This window comes from Durotheca rogersii (assembly GCF_024521655.1).
Source record: "Durotheca rogersii strain YMJ 92031201 chromosome Unknown GGS23scaffold_50, whole genome shotgun sequence".
In the NCBI taxonomy this organism is placed as follows: domain Eukaryota; kingdom Fungi; phylum Ascomycota; class Sordariomycetes; order Xylariales; family Xylariaceae; genus Durotheca; species Durotheca rogersii.
The window spans coordinates 29,226-45,802 of record NW_026251281.1 but is presented as its reverse complement, the minus strand read 5'-3'; the positions used below and the strand labels follow the sequence as shown (position 1 = coordinate 45,802).

The window sequence follows — 16,577 nt, the reverse complement described above, 5'->3', positions numbered from 1 at the left end:
CTCGGCTTTACGGCACCGTCCCGTCGCACCTTGTTCACATAGGGGTAGTTGGCAATACTTGGTCGGTAGGTATTCCCTCTCCCGCGAGGCCCCCTGGATGGCACCGCTGCTCACCCACGTATGTATACGTACACGCTTGCAGGGTACCTCTGACAGAGGTATAACACACGCAATCTACCGTAGGTACCTACCTAAGGTAGTGAGTTACGTATGTACAGTTCTTGTGGCGTCTTGGCGCCTCCGTAACAAGGAAAGCGTCGCCTCATCCTATCTGCATGGCAGGCACATGCCGAGCGAGAGAAGCTGCGAGCCTGTGCAATGGGAAGTCGTACCAGAGGAAGGAAGCTGGGTAAGGTGGAGAAGGCTTCCAAGACGCTTCCATCTGCGCCCTTATAGGTTCTAGGTCTAGGTACCTATCTATGAGCGGATACCGACCTCCTGCTACGTAGGTACATATCCTACGTACAACACATTCGTAGGCCTCCTTACCGCGGGCTGTGTACCCGCTTACCGAGGATAGGGACCTGGATACCTACACATACCTATTACTACAGGCAGTACCAGGGCCAGTAGAGGTGGTGTAGTGACAGTATGAGTACTACCGAACAGGTATCCATGGTAGTAGTGATACGCCCGAGCCCATGCTATCCCACGCCGTCCCGCGCCGTCCCATCTTCTCCCTCCGCCGCTCTCGCCCAATTCCATCCCTCCTTTCCATTTATCCTATACTACCTCGAATATGTCCGCCCACGACGGCGTCTTATCGAGAGACCGCACCCCGGCTCCCCTTCCCAGCACCGCTGCCCGCTACATCCCACCGACTTGTACGGAATGGGTCGAGTCGTCGAGCTCACACGTCCACGTATGGATACCAGCAATGTATACGTTCGCCTACCTACCTAAGTAGTCTCCTCAACTACTATTACTCCGCCCTGCTTGGCATCCAATCCTCATTTTGCTTTGTCCGCTATTCCCTGTTGCCTCTCCCTGTGCAATAGCATGCTCTCTCTCCCTCTCCCATGGCACGGGGGCGCGTAATCCAATGAGCGCCCCGGATCCCGATACCTGGCCCGATTCGCCTCACTTACGTCGTGGTCTGCCCTTGGCGTAGTATGGGCGCCAGGCCACATGACGGTTGATCCTAGGTAGGGCGTTCGACGAGAGCCGTGGCTCTCTAGACACGCCTCCGCCCGTACCAATGTCGTATTGTCCGTATCGTCCATCGTGGTATATCTATCACGTCACCCCACGATCTCTCCTCTGGCCCCGGCCTTTCTGGGTCTTCCCCCCCCCCCTCCCCTCGATCCTACCGTCCAACACCATCGAGCTTCCTAGCTGCTAAGCAACACGTGAATGGGTATAGAAGACCAAATTACTGTCGAGGAGTCGACTGAACCTCCTATATGTGGCTATACCGATGCCGCGTCGAATACTCCTCCTGGCCACAAAACCCAGGACATCACAACAACAACCACTGCGAGCGTAGTGGACCGTTCGAAATCGCCCGCCGACGAGAAGGGAGCCTCCTCTTACGTCGAAGGTGAGGACGGCGCCGAGCCTCACACGCTATCGGCTGGGACTCTAGAGAAGCTCCTCGAGACCGACATCCGCAATGGCCTCGCCGGCAGTGAGGCTGCTCATCGCCTGGAACAGGATGGGCCGAACAGAGTGGAGGGAGCTCAAGGGTTATCCGTGTGGAAGATTCTCTTGAGACAGGTGTCCAACAGCTTAACCATTGTCCTCATCCTCGTCATGGCCCTCTCCTTCGCCATCAATGACTTCATCGAGGGCGGCGTTATCGCCGCTGTCATCGCGCTCAACATCGTCGTAGGGTGCGTTCCAATCCACGTGCCTCGCAGGGTGCTATAAAAATACCCATATGCCATAAAAACAGGAGGAAGAGATGCCCGATTGTTTGTGCCTCGTCATGCTAATGCCTTGCCTCCCAGACTCGTACAGGATTATCGCGCCGAGCAGACCATTCAGTCTCTCTACGCACTCTCCGCACCCACATGCAAGGTTGTCCGCTCCGAGCAGTCCATCACCGTGAAGGCCGAGTCGCTTGTCAAGGGCGACATCGTCCTCCTAAACGTCGGCGACATTGTGCCAGCGGATCTCCGTCTTGTCGACGGCTTGAACCTGTCTACCGACGAAGCACTCCTCACCGGAGAATCACTTCCCATCAGCAAGCACCCGGAAGTCGTTTTGCACGATGCCGACATTCCCCTCGGCGATCGTATCAACATGCTATATTCCGCTAGCGTCGTCACCCGTGGCCGAGGGAAGGGTATCGTTGTCGCCACGGGTATGGCCACCGAAGTCGGCAAAATCGCTCAGTTACTGCGAGCAAATCCTGACCCGGGCCACAACACGTCGAGATTGCATGCGTACTGGGGGCGCGTGAAAGCGAGCACCCGCAGCATTCTTGGGTTGGACGGCACACCGCTCCAAGTCCAGCTTAGCAAGTTTGCTCTTCTCCTTTTTGCGCTCGCCATACTGCTTGCCATCATCGTATTTTCGGCCAGCCTTTGGAACGTCGACGACGAGGTCCTCATCTACGGCATCTGCGTCGGCGTCGCTGTCATTCCCGAATCCCTCATAGCCGTCCTGACTATTAGTATGGCTGTTGGGACGAAGGCGATGGCGAAGGGCAACGTGATCGTGCGAAAGCTATCCGCCTTGGAAGCCGTCGGAGGAGTTACCAACATCTGCTCCGATAAGACGGGCACGCTAACCCAGGGTAAAATGATCGCCCGGAGGGTATGGCTTCGCGATGGGTCTACGGCCACCGTTGAGGGCTCTACTCACCCTTTTGACCCCTCCAGCGGCGCGGTTATCTGGAACTGCCAGACGTCAGACTCCAAATCTGAGTTGGAGTCCACCAGTCAGTTGCCCCTCGGTGCGAGGAAATTCATCGAATGTCTTTCTCTATGCAACAACGCTACGGTAACGGATGGAAAGTCCGCGCCGACAGATGACACTGCCGAAACTTCGACTACTTCGACTGCAGCCATTTCAAATTGGACCGCCGTCGGTGAGCCCACCGAGATCGCGCTTCAAGTCTTTGCGATGCGATTCGGTCTCAGCAAATCTGTCGTCGCCCAGACAAAAGAAGTGAATCTATACGCAGAACACCCATTCGACTCGTCTTGCAAGCGTATGACTGTGGTCTACTCGTCGCCCGGCTCCGACTCGGTTGAGGTCTATACCAAGGGAGCATTGGAGGTTGTGCTACCGCTACTCAATGCAACTGACGACGTCAAGGCCGAGTTTACCGCGAAAGCTGAATCGCTCGCCGCCGAAGGCCTACGGGTGCTCTGCATTGCTCATAAGACGGCGACCAACAGTGCGGACCTTAGGGAGAAGCGCGAGGCTGCCGAAAGCGGCCTCACCCCTCTAGGTCTTGCCGGCCTTTACGACCCTCCCCGCGTCGAAACAGCCGATGCAGTCAGGAGGTGCAAGATCGCTGGTATCTCGGTCCACATGCTTACTGGTGATCATATTAAGACCGCTACTGCGATTGCCCGCGAGGTGGGAATTCTCGGTGATGATCTTACCGCTGCGGATGCAGCGAATGCCGTTATGCCCGCTGCCGCTTTCGATGCCCTCAGCGATCCCCAGATTGACCAGTTGGAGAAGCTCCCGCTAGTGCTTGCCCGGTGTAGCCCTTCGACGAAAGTGCGCATGGTTGAAGCCATGCACCGTCGCGGCGCGTTCTGCGTGATGACGGGCGATGGAGTCAACGACTCACCTGCTCTGAAAAAGGCAGATGTGGGTATCGCAATGGGTCTGAACGGCAGCGATGTAGCCAAGGAGGCTGCGGACATGGTGCTCACTGACGATAACTTTGCTTCCATCGTCACCGCCGTCGAAGAAGGCAGACGTCTATTCGACAACATTCAAAAGGTGGAAATAAGATGTACCTCCAATATACATCCCGAGATCTTGCTAATGAGATGCTATAGTTCCTGCTTCACCTCCTGATTTCCAACATTGCACAGGTGCTACTTCTCCTCATCGGCCTCGCGTTCAAAGACATGGAGGGCAAATCAATTTTCCCGCTCTCGCCCATCGAGATCCTATGGGCGAATTTGATCACGTCGTCCTTCCTCGCCCTCGGTCTCGGTCTCGAGGAGGCTCAGCCAGATATCATGCTGCGGCCACCCCATGACCTGCGCATCGGCGTCTTTACCAAGGAGATTATTCTCGACAAGATGGCATACGGGTTCTTCATGGGTTCGCTCTGCATTGCCTCCTTTACCTCGGTCATCTATACGCCTATGTACAATCTTTATTCGCCAACGCTGGAGTATAACACGCTCGGCCATGATTGTAATGCTGAGTACAGCTCATCTTGCGACAACGTCTTCCGCGCCCGCGCGACGACATACGCCACCCTCAGCTTCCTACTCCTATTCACCGCCTGGGAAGTCAAGCACTTTACTCGCTCCCTATTCAACATGTACCCGGAAACGTTCCACGGACCCTTTTCGGTCTTCAAGACGGTCTGGAAGAACAGGTTCCTCTTTGGAGCCGTCGTTGCAGGGTTCCTGATCACATTCCCAGTAGTATACCTACCTGTCATCAACAGGATAGTATTCAAGCACCAATCGATTGGCGTCGAATGGGCTATCGTTTTCATCTGTGTTGTGGTGTATATCGCGTTAGTAGAGATCTGGAAGGCCGGAAAGCGGCGGTTTGGGAGGGGCATCACCGCCAGTCGCCAAACTACCGCCCGGGAGGCCTAGGTACCACCTATCCCGATTCGTCGGGGTTCTCGCGCGGGCCTGTAGGACATGATCGTTCGCTACGTGGAATGAATTCGGATTTCAGGTGCGAACAGCCGCAATGGATCCAGTGGGGATAGTAGGCGTTGAGGCGGTGGATTTTACTTTCTTGTCCGTCAATTACATGCCCTGATTCTTTCTCGCTCGACGCCGATGGCAAAGGGGGCAAGTGTTCTAGGCACAGTCGGGCACACACTCACTTACGACAGAGACTTGGCTTCGGGATACACACTCATTATATATGGACGAAGTGACGGCTCGTAGCTTACAGGGGTTGGGGGAGGCAGATGACTATCACACGCCAACATGTAGTTGGGCAAATATTAACTACATTCACTCCTTACCACGATGCAATCTACTTTAACATGCGGGTTCCCACTGCGACCCGAGAAGATGATGGATGATATGGGCAGGCATATCGCTCGTATATAGAAGATCGAATAGACAAAGACGGCCTACATGTCTAAGCACCATTGGGTACGATGGGTAGATACAACGCCAATAATGTAGATGCCGAGAGAAGAGAGGACTATATCGTTCCGTGGGTTACAGACACGACTGCGCCGGATATCAACAGGGATAGCTTACCATGAGAACCGTGATGTCTTTACTCAGGTCACCCATAGTTCACCGCTCCACCGAGAGTTCGGACGTATTTGACACAGTAATGCCGCCGATGCTTGAATAAACGACAGGATTCCGTTGGACTTATATGTTCGATAAGTGAGCTGCGCAGGACAGTGATGAGGACCAGCGATGGAGATACCCGAACGTATATACACGTCGCCGACTCGCGTCCATATGTACAGCAGAAGTGCGAGTTCAACGCCCGTCCTCGCTTTCGTCTTTGCGGAGAGGTCTTGCTTGGTTTGCCCGTACCTATCTGCGTGTCTCCCCGCTCATTTCTCTCGGTATCTAAGGGGGTCGGATTTCCGGCCTCGAGGGGCCAAGATGGTGGCTAGGATTGCTCGGGAATAGATATCTGCCTCTTGCTTTTCGGCCTACGAGTTCGTCGCTCGCAATATCTTGGTGTGTGTGCTCGAGCCACGTCTGCTGTGCATCCTCGCAAGATGTACCTAATAATGCCTTACTTGGGTACCTACCCATGGAATATAGCGTCGCGACTACATACCTATCTTGCCCCAATGCTCCCACAAGTCGGCTGTCGAGCGCAGGCTGCCTGGCACAGCCGAAGCACGGTAGACGCCGTCGTCGTTGGGTGAAGACAGATCTCTCTATCTCTCTCAGAAAAGGGGGTGTGGCGACCTCCCTCTAACCCTTCTCGATTGCTGTAGGTAGGTATACACACGATGCACACCTACGCTCAACCTCTCACCGTACGAAGAGCCGGAACAGCCGTGGGGGACCGGCGGCGGCGGAACTAGATCCTATTGCTAGTAAATCACACGAAGTAGGCATCCCTACATACTACCTGCATGGAGATGTTTACGGCTGTCCCGACAGCCCGGCGAGACCGGATACGCGTGCCTCATGTACGACGATGAGTATGGGTATTGCAGCTTGCTCGGCCTCTGTGGCCCCCCCCGGCAGACGGCGAGAGCAGGTGAGCCCCAGTCGCGAGGGGCAGGTATTTTGCCCATTTACCTACCTATCTGGGGCCGAGCTCTCCCCTCGCTGGCGAAAAGGACCCGTTACCTAGCTCACCTGCGCGAAGAAGTGCCTACCTACCCACGTATACAGACACAGACACAAATACAAGGTATGTAGAGACAACCGACCCGGCCTTGTGGACCTCCTCGTCTCCAGGCTCCACCGCCTGCGGACCCAAATATGCAGGTAGGTAGGTAGGTATAGGGTCTATACGAGCGTATATAGGACCGGGCGCGTTATTCGATTCGCTCCCGACGGCGGCAGCGACTCCGGCGGCGCAGGCATCAGCTAGCCGTCGTTCCCCGGGGCCCGAGAGAGAGAGAAAGAGGGTCGTTCTCGTACGCCACCGCTGCAGGTCACATATTGACCGAGGGAGTGGGCTCGGCCCTCTCACTCGGACTGGTTTCTCTTCCTTTTTTCCCTTCTTCTTCTCCTCCTCCTTCTCTCTCTCTCTCTCTCTCTCTCTCTCTGCTCCTCTCTCCTCTCGTATGTATGTGATAAGGGGGTTAGTTCGACGCGTGCAGAGGCAGCGGCTGGATCAACCCTGTGGGCGAAGAAAGCAGGGGGCTGCTATAGCTGTCCTTGACATTATTGCGCCGTCGCGGGCCTCGAAATATTGGTCATGGCGTCTGAGACCCGAGCCAAAGAAAACGCGTCTCTATTCTGTGCTTACCTGGCCTATATAGCAGCTATATAGGTGGATCAGCCTAGGTATAGAGGCCCAAGTCGATGGATGAGTGGATGATGGACAATAAGGAGAGAGCTGGAACTTGGATCCCACCCCGGGTACAGCTGCCGTACGGGATACCGTGAGATAAACCCATACAGAGGGATATTGTATGTAGTGTGCACGTATGTGCGTATGTATATACGTATGGAATGGATATACGATATAGCCTTTTCATGATGGAGGAGGCTAGGTACATTATCTTCGTTCACCGCTGGCGACAGATATTCACCGCCAGCTAGAAGGTCCACATGCTTAGGTCACCTTTCGGCCCTGCCCCCGATCCTGGACCGATAGAAGACGAGTGTTATACCCACGGTCTCATCCATTACGTGGAATTCTGCCCCCGGCACAGGCCCCGAACGGAGGTGGGCATGTAGAGGGACAGAAAGGGGGGGGGGGGGGAGGTGGATGACAGGATTGAGTAACGTCGAAACCGCAGACAGGACGGTCAGCATAGCCTCAATACGTAGTGTTAGGCTGCTTTCCTTTTTCGTCTCTTTTTTTTTTTACTTCTTGTGGCTCGTTTGGAGCAAATATTGCCCTATCTAACGGTCGCCTATAGTACATGAAAGCATTGCTAAGCATCCGAAGCCAAAATCAACCCTTTACCCATCGTCCCAAACGCCTGCCCCTGGCTTGACCCCTCGGACAGGGCTCATTCGGCAATTCCTTGCCTACTCTAGCTGATGCCACGTAGGTACCTAATCGGACTGAGACGTTCCATCTCAGCCTAGAGCCGACAACACTTCGGCAAGCAGATAGCGCCACGCAAGCGGCTGTGCGTGCTCAGGGGCGTCTATGTACACACTTTGGTGGGGACAACGGGGGCCCCGTCCTGGAATGAGGATGAGTCACCTAGGAGGTGCCCTCTCCCAGGATACGAGCTATCAGCACGTAGACAAAGATGATGCCCCCAAAGACTAGGAGCTTGTTGCGGCTGAGCCAACCGGTGCCAGCATCTCTGCGCTGCACGACGGCGTCGACGACGGCCTGGGTCTGGCCACCGCTCCCACCAGCGATACCCAGCTGCGGGCCGCATGATGCACCGCCATTCCTGGCACCCGTAACCACATCGATGTTATTCTCCGTGATCCACCGCCAGTTCTCCTTGTCGAGCTCGGGCCACTCGGATCTGAATTTGGCGCCCCCATCTCCGGCTTTCACGTTCCCCTTGAGTGCTGGGTTCTTGGCATGGGAGCCACCGCCGGTCGAGTTCCACCATTTCGATCGCGCAGCGAACATCTTACGCTCGTGCGTCGTGGCTGACACCGAGCCCGTCGTCATCTCTTCCGAGGTCATGAAGGACAGCAGGCCAATCAGGATGGTGGACACCTCCCACGCTGGGTTGAAGGATCGCGGATGGAAGTCGGAGATGGAGAGGCAGAGGCGGGTCGAGGGTTGGAACCGGCCCGACGGCGTGTGCATGCGGATAGCAGGCGGCGCGAAGGGGTAGTTGGGGGGGAAGATCAGCGTCCCCCAATACTGGCCGCCATAGTAAGGAGTGTCCTCGGGGCCGGTGATAATGTAGTGCCACCTGCATCGGTTAGAAGAAGGGAGTGAGAACGCAGGGTTACGGGGACATACTCGAGGATGTTGGACTCGGACGGATGGGCTTGTATGTACGGCGGAGGGTTCTCTGATATGGTCTTGTATTCGCGCGCCAACTGCAAGCAAGAGACGGTGCAGGTTAGATCAAGACCGCAGAATAGCCAGTCGGAAGACTAGGAGGGGGTGGGGGAAGAGTGGGAAGATCGTACACGCTTGCTCGCCTGCTTACTGGCCATAGTCGCTGGTGTTGGTGCGAGGCGATATCGAGGCCGTCTGAGAAATAATGTGTCGCAGCAGTCACTCAGTCTGCCTCCCGTCGGTGCAGCCGGACGAAGGAACAAATAAACAAAGGAACCGAATGCGCGGAATCGGCCAGAGAGAGAGGATGGAGGAAGAACGAGAGTAAGAGAGAGGCGGAAGCGCAGGTTGGCTGCAGAGAAATTGTGCACAGAGGCGGATAATAATTGTGAAGATTGAGGCGACGACGGTGGGAGGGGGAGAGACGAGGAGAGACGAGACGAGTTGGGAGAACCGGGAGAGGAGGAGGCAGATATGGGAGACGTACAAATTATTAGACAGGGGTGGGTGAATTTGGGGATGAGGCTGATGATGCTGAGGACAACGAGATAGAGAGAGAGGGAGGGAGGAAGAGGGGACAGGGAAGTTGAGAGGAGAGAGAGAGTATGTGTGGGAAAGACAACTACAAGTCCACTTACCCACCGGAGACCTAGCCCGAGCCCAGTCAGAGGAAAGAAGCTTAGAGACCTGTAAGAGAGGATGGGAGAGAATTACACGCCTAACGTTACCCAAGGTAACCCCTGCGTTAGGTACCTCTACGTACTTCTACTCTATACATGTGCAGACGGTACTGTACGTGTAGGTGTCCATGTTTAGGAACAGCAGAGAGGGCCAGAGGGCAGACGTCGAGGGTACATCGGAGCGTAGGCATATTAGAGGTATTGGAGGTGCGGGCTTGGGGGCGCATGGAATGGATGCCCGTGTAATACCTGCTGCAGGTAGCGAGTACATCCGGTACATCCGGTACTTGCGGTACATGATTGTCTTCCATTTCATCTCCATCATGGGGTAAGCCGTCACGTGCCCTGTCTGACCTGTCTGTACCTTAGGTACCTAGGTATGTAGAACGCTTTAGCGGACGGGGCCCGGAACGCAGCCTATTATTTGATGGCCGGGTCATTGCGTCACCGAAAACAGGATCGGGACCATCGCACCTGGCGGTCCACCGGCCAAATGGGGTGCAGCAGACGGCCCTGCGTAAAGTACAGACACCCGTGAGAGGTACCTCTGTAGAGTAGAACAGGAGGACAGGTTCACACTCAGTAGAGGTACCTAGGTAGGTATCTAATACCTTGGGTCCATCTTGGAGACAGGTGCATCGTGCATTACTAGAGACAGGGTTGAAAAAAAAAGTTTAAGTTTTTAAGTTAAGTTAAGTTTTTTTTAAGTTAAGTTAAGTTAAGTTTCAATGAAACTTAACTTAAAAACTTTTTTTTGCAACCCTGACTAGAGATAGGTGTTGCTGCGCCACTAATCCAAGCCACACGTCTCCCTCCCTCCCTCGCCGCCACCGTGCCGCCACCAGCGATCCATTATTGTCCGTAAAAATAGGTAATTGCCTACCTACCCGGTGGCGGGGCCGATTAACAAGCCGGCCGCTTCCCAAGGCCGACCCGTTACGACCTGCTGAAAAAAAAAAGGTCACCATCACCGCTATCACCGCTGTTACTCCTTCTCCTCTTCCTCCTGCTTGCCGCTACCGCCATCCTCGCGGCCTCACCTCCGTGCCAGGCACAGGAACACCAGACCAAGATGAACTGAAATAACCCTTGAAGGGAAGGACAAAAACAACAAGAAAAAATATATAAATACCTCAGTTCCCGACGAGAAAGCGCCAGCCCGGTCGCCGTACTCCGAATCCGCATCTGCCGCTCGCCATGGCCCGCAATGCCCTCGACGGCGAGGACGACGCAGTAAGCCAAGGATATCCCCCCCCTCCAATTTCGACACCGTAGCTGACAGGGGTGCATTCGCACCTGCCAGACCGTCCAGGTCACCTTCGATCCCGACAGGGCGTCGCCAAACCACCACCGTATCGACGACGTAAGGTCGGAGCAGAGGACGATCGACCTGGTAAATACCCTTCGCCCTCTTCCGACACCCTCCCCCCCCCCCCCAGCCAGCTAACCTCGGGGGGCAGCTATCGCAAAACAAAACCCTCCCCGTCACCCTCTCTTCCATCTACATCCACGGCGCGAAACATACGCGCAAATCCTTCCTCGATCCCTTGTTCGAGCCGCTCGTCCAAGACAGCCGAAATGCCGACTACACCCTGGCCGACATGCTGGAGCAGGTCGGCAGCGCCGTCGAGAGGCTGCACAAGTTCGGTACCGCTCACTTCCATATCGCCGCCCGACCACTCTCGCATATGTATGGTGGCACAAGTTGCTATCGCTAACTGCCTAAAGACATCTTCCAGCCCCAGATCGTCTTCCATCTGTCCCGCCCGCCCCATCTCGACCCCTCCTCCTCGCCCACCGATCTCGATGTCTCCCTCCGCGTGCGCGAAAGGCCTCGCTTCCTCATCAAGACCGGCACCGATATGGGCAACACCGAAGGCTCCGCCTACGGCTATTTGTTCTGGCGCAACGTCTTTGGCGGCGCCGAGTCCCTGTCGTTCAATGCCTCGGCCGGCACGAGGACGCGCTCGGCCTATCGTGCCGAATTCAGCACCCCGCTGAAGAGCAATCCCGACTTGCGACTTGGCATCCAGGGGCTGGCGAGCAACACCCAAAAGCCGTGGGCAAGTCACGACGAGGTCCTCAAGGGTGGAAGCACCAAGTTGGAATGGCTGAAGGACGATGGCGATCGCCACCAAATTAGCTACTCCGGCACCTGGAGACAGGTGACCGGCCTCGGAGACGAGGCCAGCCCCGCCGTGAGGCGAGACGCCGGAGACTCCACCAAGAGCGCCGTCTCGTACACCTTCCAACGCGAGCGGAGAGATAACCCCTTTCTGCCCCAGAGTGGGTACTTTCTCAAGACGGCCACCGAGCTCGCCGGGTGGGGCCCTCTAGGCGGAGATGTAGGCTTCTCCAAGAGCGAGGTGGAGCTTGCCGGCGCGTTACCGGTTCCCCTTCCCGGAATCCGGGGGCCCTCTGGCGTCTCCATCGGCGGTGGCCTCAGGGCCGGTCTGCTCTACCCTCTTCCGCTCTCGTACGGCCTCAGTGGCGCGTCACCCAGCCGGATCAACGATCGATTCACCCTCGGAGGACCTACCGACGTGCGCGGCTTCTCGTCGGGCGGTCTTGGCCCCAGAGACGGCGGCGACTCCCTAGGTGGCGACGTGTTCGCCGCCGGAAGCGTGAACGTGCTGATCCCCCTGCCGCGGGTAGGGCCCGAGTCCCCCTTGCGGTTCCAACTCTTCGCCAACGGCGGTAGGCTAGTGGCGTTGAGGAACAGGACAAAGGGCGGCGATGCCGGTCCCGGTCAGGGCCTCCGCGCCGGCACGGTGCGGGATAGCGTGATCGCCGCAACGAGGGACCTCGGCACGGGACTGCCCAGCATCGCCGCCGGCGTGGGGCTTGTCTACGCACACCCGATGGCGAGGTTCGAGCTCAACTTCAGCCTACCCCTTGTGATGAGGCGAGGCGAGGATACCAGGAAGGGCCTGCAAATCGGCGTCGGAATTAATTTCCTCTAGACATCGCAGCGTGTTTATCTATCCGTCCGCGTCCCCTTGTAGGTACTAACCCGAGCCGCGACCTGTCGACCATTGACGATAGGACACTCCGCCCCTAGAATACCTACATATTTCCCCGCGATAGTATCCTCCCACCCGAGAATCTCCTCCCCGGAACGTAGTTGTATTTATCGATATATCGCCCAGTTTATCGGGAGTTACAAGCCCCGGGACAAGCGATGTTATGGGGTGTCTTCTTTCTCTTGCAACACGCAACACTTTGGATTGTAATGTCAATAGACAGCAGTGGACCCCCCTAATTGGTTGCTTTCCGCGCCGAGACTGCCAACTCGATATGGACACATTTCAAAGAGGTATTACAGCTCGAACTCGCGATGGCGAGGGGTAGGGATCATCTTCTCTTCTCCTTTTATCTACCTATACCCACCCCTCCGTCTCATCCTGGCTCGCTGTGCCCGCATCCGGAGTCACGCCCGGTGCGGAAGACCCGGTGTAGGAATAGCTTCGATCTTGGCTCCGATATCGATTGACGCAAGATCCACTCCGCACGCCAGGAGAGCCTTTTTTGCGCCGAGTGGCCGTACGGCGGGCGCTTAATCCTTGTCCGCTTCTCGTCCGCCTCAACCCATGGGAGATCGTGGGCGACGCCCTGTTGGTGACGGGGGTCGACAACTAACACCGGCTAAGCCGCTGATTGGCTCGCGGCGTCGATTTCCTAACCAATCCGGTAAACACGAAGGGAGGGCGCAGGGGGTTGCTATTCACAGCCAATGGCGAGAACAAGACCGGCGATGCAGGCTGGCTCGCCTCTTCGTCGACTCCTCCATCTGCTTATTTGCTGGAAGCGCTCGGTACTGTCACGCGTGGACGGCAGGGTTGTCCAGACTATGGCACGACGATGCCATTGGGTCCCGCGCCCTGCATCCATCACAGTCTGGCCCGCCATTCGTCGTGCCGTCACCGTGCCACTCCCCATGTTGGGTGCATGGGATTGTAAGGTATGTAGGGCCGGTTCCTGGCGAGCCCAGGTCCGGTCCCCGGGAGTCAGCTGGGGCTCCTCGTTTACAAAATAGCGAACCCCCCCTCCCCCTCCCCAACACGCCGCGACGCCCCCTCCCTTTTCTTCTTTTACACGCTTCACCGTTCCGATGTCCTGCTGCCGCTACATGGTGCTCTCGCGATGCACCCGGGACTACAACTTGCCTGCGCGACGTGGGCGATGGCGGCCCTCTCGACCGCCCTGGTCGTCCTCCGGCTGTATACCCGCATCCGGATCGTCAAGTTCGTCGGCGCCGAGGACCACATGTATGCATGGACGGGCGTACGTAAGATTATTTGCACCAGTTGACGGGTTGTGTACCTGCCCAGGCTTACATGCAGTTATTTTCCCAGCTGACTTGTTCCCTCACCTGGCCAGGTCTTCTTCGTCTTGTTCGCCGTCTTCATACAAGTCTCGATCCATTACGGGCTCGGCCAGAGCTTCTGGCGACTCGGCATCGACGACGCCTCCAAGGCCATCTTCTGGACGTACGTGGCGAATAGCTTTGCGATAACGGGAAACGCCATGGCGAAACTGTCGATGGGGCTCTTCCTCCTCCGCGTCGTTCAGACCAGGTGGCACAAGATCGCGCTCTGGGCGGCCGTCATCGTCACGGTCGCTACGTCTATCGCGCTCACTATCATGCTATGGAATCAGACGTCACCGATCAGGGCCAGTTGGGATCCGTTGCGGACGCCGGGCAAGTGGAACATACAGATCCAGCCCTTGAGTGTTGGACTCGGCGGTAATTATTGCTGCCCTCCCGCTCCGCCGCTCGGGCGTTGACAAGCTGGCCGAATGCTAATAGGGGGTGTCGTTATAGTGTGGTCGAGCATATGCGACTTTTTCTTCGCCATCTTCCCTTGGTTGTTCATCCGGTCGCTTCCCATGTCTCAACGGGAGAAGATTATGCTGGCCGGCGGGATGAGCCTAGGAGTGATGTGAGACACGATAGCCATCTCTTTCCTCCCCCCTCCCCCCTCCCCAAAGCTGTTTCCATTAGGATTACGGGTGTTACTGACTCTACCCTCCAGCGCCGGGGCCTGCGGAATCACGAGGACCGTGGTCCTGTCGCGGCTCGACGTTTTAAACTACACACGTAAGCGGAATCGGTCGACTTTCATACCTAGTCTTGGGGCCAACGGGTTAACTGGCGACCTAGTGAATTTCGTGCCCTATTTTGCCTGGGCCGGCGCGGAAATCGCCGTAGCCATGGTGTGCATCGGCATCCCTACGTTAAGACCTTTATACCTCCGAACGAGAGGGTTGACGAGCGCGTATTCGAATCAGGGCCGAAGCCACAACGCCAGCCAGCTGCCCCGATTCGTGATGTGCGACCAGAAAGCGCCCAGCCCCCCTCCCGACCCGGTGCGCGACTCCGGGTTCTCTCACGCGCGAACGGACTCTAACGTGTCGAGGCCGCCGCCGGCTTACACCGAGACTCGATACGACAGCGTGGACGATATCATATCGGAGTACGCGAACCGGAATGTCGACGTGATATGGGTCAGGAACGAGGTCCGAATCCGGGAAGAGGTGGCGGAATGGCCATTGCGGAACTGATATTCGATTACCTATTACACAGTACTAGATTTACGGATGGTAGAGCCGTCTGGGGACGCAAGTCGCTATTATAATCAAGAGTAGAACATTTTCCAGCTGCTCGTCGCACCTCTTCGGCCATTCGTTACCGTGCAGGTCTCTCGACTACCTACGTGACGACCCCACGTGGAGTAGGTAGGTACCGAAGGCGCGTCTTTCTTGTTTTCTTATCTCGGATCGGACAGGGACCAGACCCAGCCTTGGTTACGGCTCCGACCTGACACGACGGTGGAACGGCATTGCTGCGTATCTCTCGCCATAACAGACGGGTAGGAGGTAGTAAGGATGTCAGGATGCAAGATGTGGCATAGTCCGTCCCGTGTGTTTCCTGGTCTATGGACACGCCCCTACTCTCGAGACGGGCGGGAATGTATGAGTCTAGGTAGGTTGGCCGATTCGGAGGAATGTGGATAAGCGGCATGGGTTTCGAGTCCACGCCCCGGGTATCTAGGTAGGTACCTACTACAGGTAGAGAGGTAGGGTAGGCGTCTGAGATAGGTACAAGGTCGGCCGGTACCCGTAGCATCTGCAAGGTACGTGCAATTACGTGTAATGGGAGAGGTAGTAATGGTTACCGTAGGAAGGTATCCACGGTACCTGAGGTAGGCACCTTACCAAGCTGGAAGTTATAAGTAGAGGTATTCTTAAGGTAGGTTCTAGGTTATACCACATTCTATGCCGCAACTAAATTAGGCTTAGCGTAATCGCCGCTTTTGCTTAGGCTCGGCTTAGTCTGTAATTAGTTAGGTAACTAAGGAGTTATATTTATATAATATTTATATAGAAGGAAACGGTCCTTAAAACGGTTAAGCTTTAACCGTTAACGAAATAAAGTAACGTACGAAGCCTTATTATATCCGTATTATTTAGTTTAATTTTATATACCTTAGACCTAAAGTAGCTACTAATTAGTTTTTATACTAAAAAGGAGTAGAGCGTACGCGATACTAAAGTCCCGGATAGCTTACTTAAAAGTATATTCTATCGGTAACTATAGTACGTACGATGGTTTAAGATAAATAAAATTAATATTACTTTACTAATCGAGAGACGAGGAATCTAATATAGTTATCGTATCTTAGGTATACCCTTCGGTTATAGAGATATAATAGTTGCTAGTCCGAAGGTAAAAGAGGTAAAGGGAGGAAAGGGATTAAACGTAAAAGTTACTTATTCGGTTATTACGGTACGACGAAGTAACTTAAGCGCTCGTTATTAAGATAGATATATTAATCGGAAAACGAAGAATCTAATGGTAAAAACGAATCTTAAATTAAAGTAAAAATAGTAAAGTTAGTAATCTAGCTAGGTAATGATTATAGTATCGTCCGTATTTACGGGAGCTATAGTTACTTTATATAGGTATAAGGCCTATCGTAGCGTATTACGTAATATATTAAAAGGATATGTCTTACTGTATTATTATAATACGTAAGGTAAAAAGTTATACGAGATATTAAATTACTTTAAAAAACTATATACGAATAATCCTTTCCGTATAAGTATTAATCGCTACGATAGACTTAAAGACTACTTATT

General features: G+C 55.1%; 4 protein-coding genes across 4 annotated transcripts; 3 read left to right on the top strand and 1 right to left on the bottom strand.

Annotated features, from left to right (window-relative positions):
• The first annotated feature begins 578 nt into the window (after nucleotides 1-578).
• Nucleotides 579-5,477, top strand: GGS23DRAFT_589264 (potassium/sodium eff). Its single transcript, XM_051517608.1, has 4 exons — nucleotides 579-862; nucleotides 1,364-1,832; nucleotides 1,950-3,906; nucleotides 3,966-5,477. The coding sequence occupies exons 1-4, from the start codon at nucleotides 592-594 to the stop codon at nucleotides 4,746-4,748; spliced, it is 3,480 nt and encodes a 1,159-aa protein (XP_051367334.1). The 5' UTR covers nucleotides 579-591; the 3' UTR covers nucleotides 4,749-5,477.
• A 2,073-nt stretch (nucleotides 5,478-7,550) lies between these two features.
• GGS23DRAFT_589261 (ubiquitin-conjugating enzyme) lies at nucleotides 7,551-9,379 on the bottom strand. The gene is made up of 3 exons (XM_051517607.1): nucleotides 8,886-9,379; nucleotides 8,713-8,792; nucleotides 7,551-8,662 (listed from the first exon to the last, which is right to left on the bottom strand). Exons 1-3 carry the CDS (start codon nucleotides 8,910-8,912, stop codon nucleotides 7,984-7,986), a joined length of 786 nt encoding a protein of 261 aa, XP_051367333.1. The 5' UTR covers nucleotides 8,913-9,379; the 3' UTR covers nucleotides 7,551-7,983.
• Nucleotides 9,380-10,517: 1,138 nt separating this feature from the next.
• GGS23DRAFT_437520 (outer membrane protein, OMP85 family) lies at nucleotides 10,518-12,509 on the top strand. Its single transcript, XM_051513912.1, has 4 exons — nucleotides 10,518-10,667; nucleotides 10,738-10,827; nucleotides 10,895-11,081; nucleotides 11,163-12,509. The coding sequence occupies exons 1-4, from the start codon at nucleotides 10,632-10,634 to the stop codon at nucleotides 12,395-12,397; spliced, it is 1,548 nt and encodes a 515-aa protein (XP_051367332.1). The 5' UTR covers nucleotides 10,518-10,631; the 3' UTR covers nucleotides 12,398-12,509.
• Nucleotides 12,510-12,905: 396 nt separating this feature from the next.
• GGS23DRAFT_618846 (uncharacterized protein) lies at nucleotides 12,906-15,628 on the top strand. Its single transcript, XM_051520965.1, has 5 exons — nucleotides 12,906-13,718; nucleotides 13,815-14,181; nucleotides 14,260-14,377; nucleotides 14,471-14,535; nucleotides 14,599-15,628. Exons 1-5 carry the CDS (start codon nucleotides 13,578-13,580, stop codon nucleotides 14,997-14,999), a joined length of 1,092 nt encoding a protein of 363 aa, XP_051367331.1. The 5' UTR covers nucleotides 12,906-13,577; the 3' UTR covers nucleotides 15,000-15,628.
• The last annotated feature ends 949 nt before the right edge of the window (nucleotides 15,629-16,577 follow it).

Coding starts and splice junctions, on each gene's coding strand:
- GGS23DRAFT_589264 (XM_051517608.1), top strand. CDS start 592: ATGAGTACTACCGAACAGGTATCCATGGTAGTAGTGATACGCCCGAGC. Junction 863..1,363: donor CGTCGAGCTCACACGTCCAC/GTATGGATACCA, acceptor GAATGGGTATAG/AAGACCAAATTACTGTCGAG. Junction 3,907..3,965: donor TATTCGACAACATTCAAAAG/GTGGAAATAAGA, acceptor GAGATGCTATAG/TTCCTGCTTCACCTCCTGAT.
- GGS23DRAFT_589261 (XM_051517607.1), bottom strand. CDS start 8,912: ATGGCCAGTAAGCAGGCGAGCAAGCGT. Junction 8,793..8,885: donor GTAAGCAGGCGAGCAAGCGT/GTACGATCTTCC, acceptor TCTTGCTTGCAG/TTGGCGCGCGAATACAAGAC. Junction 8,663..8,712: donor TCCGAGTCCAACATCCTCGA/GTATGTCCCCGT, acceptor TAACCGATGCAG/GTGGCACTACATTATCACCG.
- GGS23DRAFT_437520 (XM_051513912.1), top strand. CDS start 10,632: ATGGCCCGCAATGCCCTCGACGGCGAGGACGACGCA. Junction 10,668..10,737: donor TCGACGGCGAGGACGACGCA/GTAAGCCAAGGA, acceptor CGCACCTGCCAG/ACCGTCCAGGTCACCTTCGA. Junction 10,828..10,894: donor AGCAGAGGACGATCGACCTG/GTAAATACCCTT, acceptor CTCGGGGGGCAG/CTATCGCAAAACAAAACCCT.
- GGS23DRAFT_618846 (XM_051520965.1), top strand. CDS start 13,578: ATGCACCCGGGACTACAACTTGCCTGCGCGACGTGGGCGATGGCGGCC. Junction 14,182..14,259: donor CTTGAGTGTTGGACTCGGCG/GTAATTATTGCT, acceptor GTGTCGTTATAG/TGTGGTCGAGCATATGCGAC. Junction 14,378..14,470: donor GGGATGAGCCTAGGAGTGAT/GTGAGACACGAT, acceptor TCTACCCTCCAG/CGCCGGGGCCTGCGGAATCA.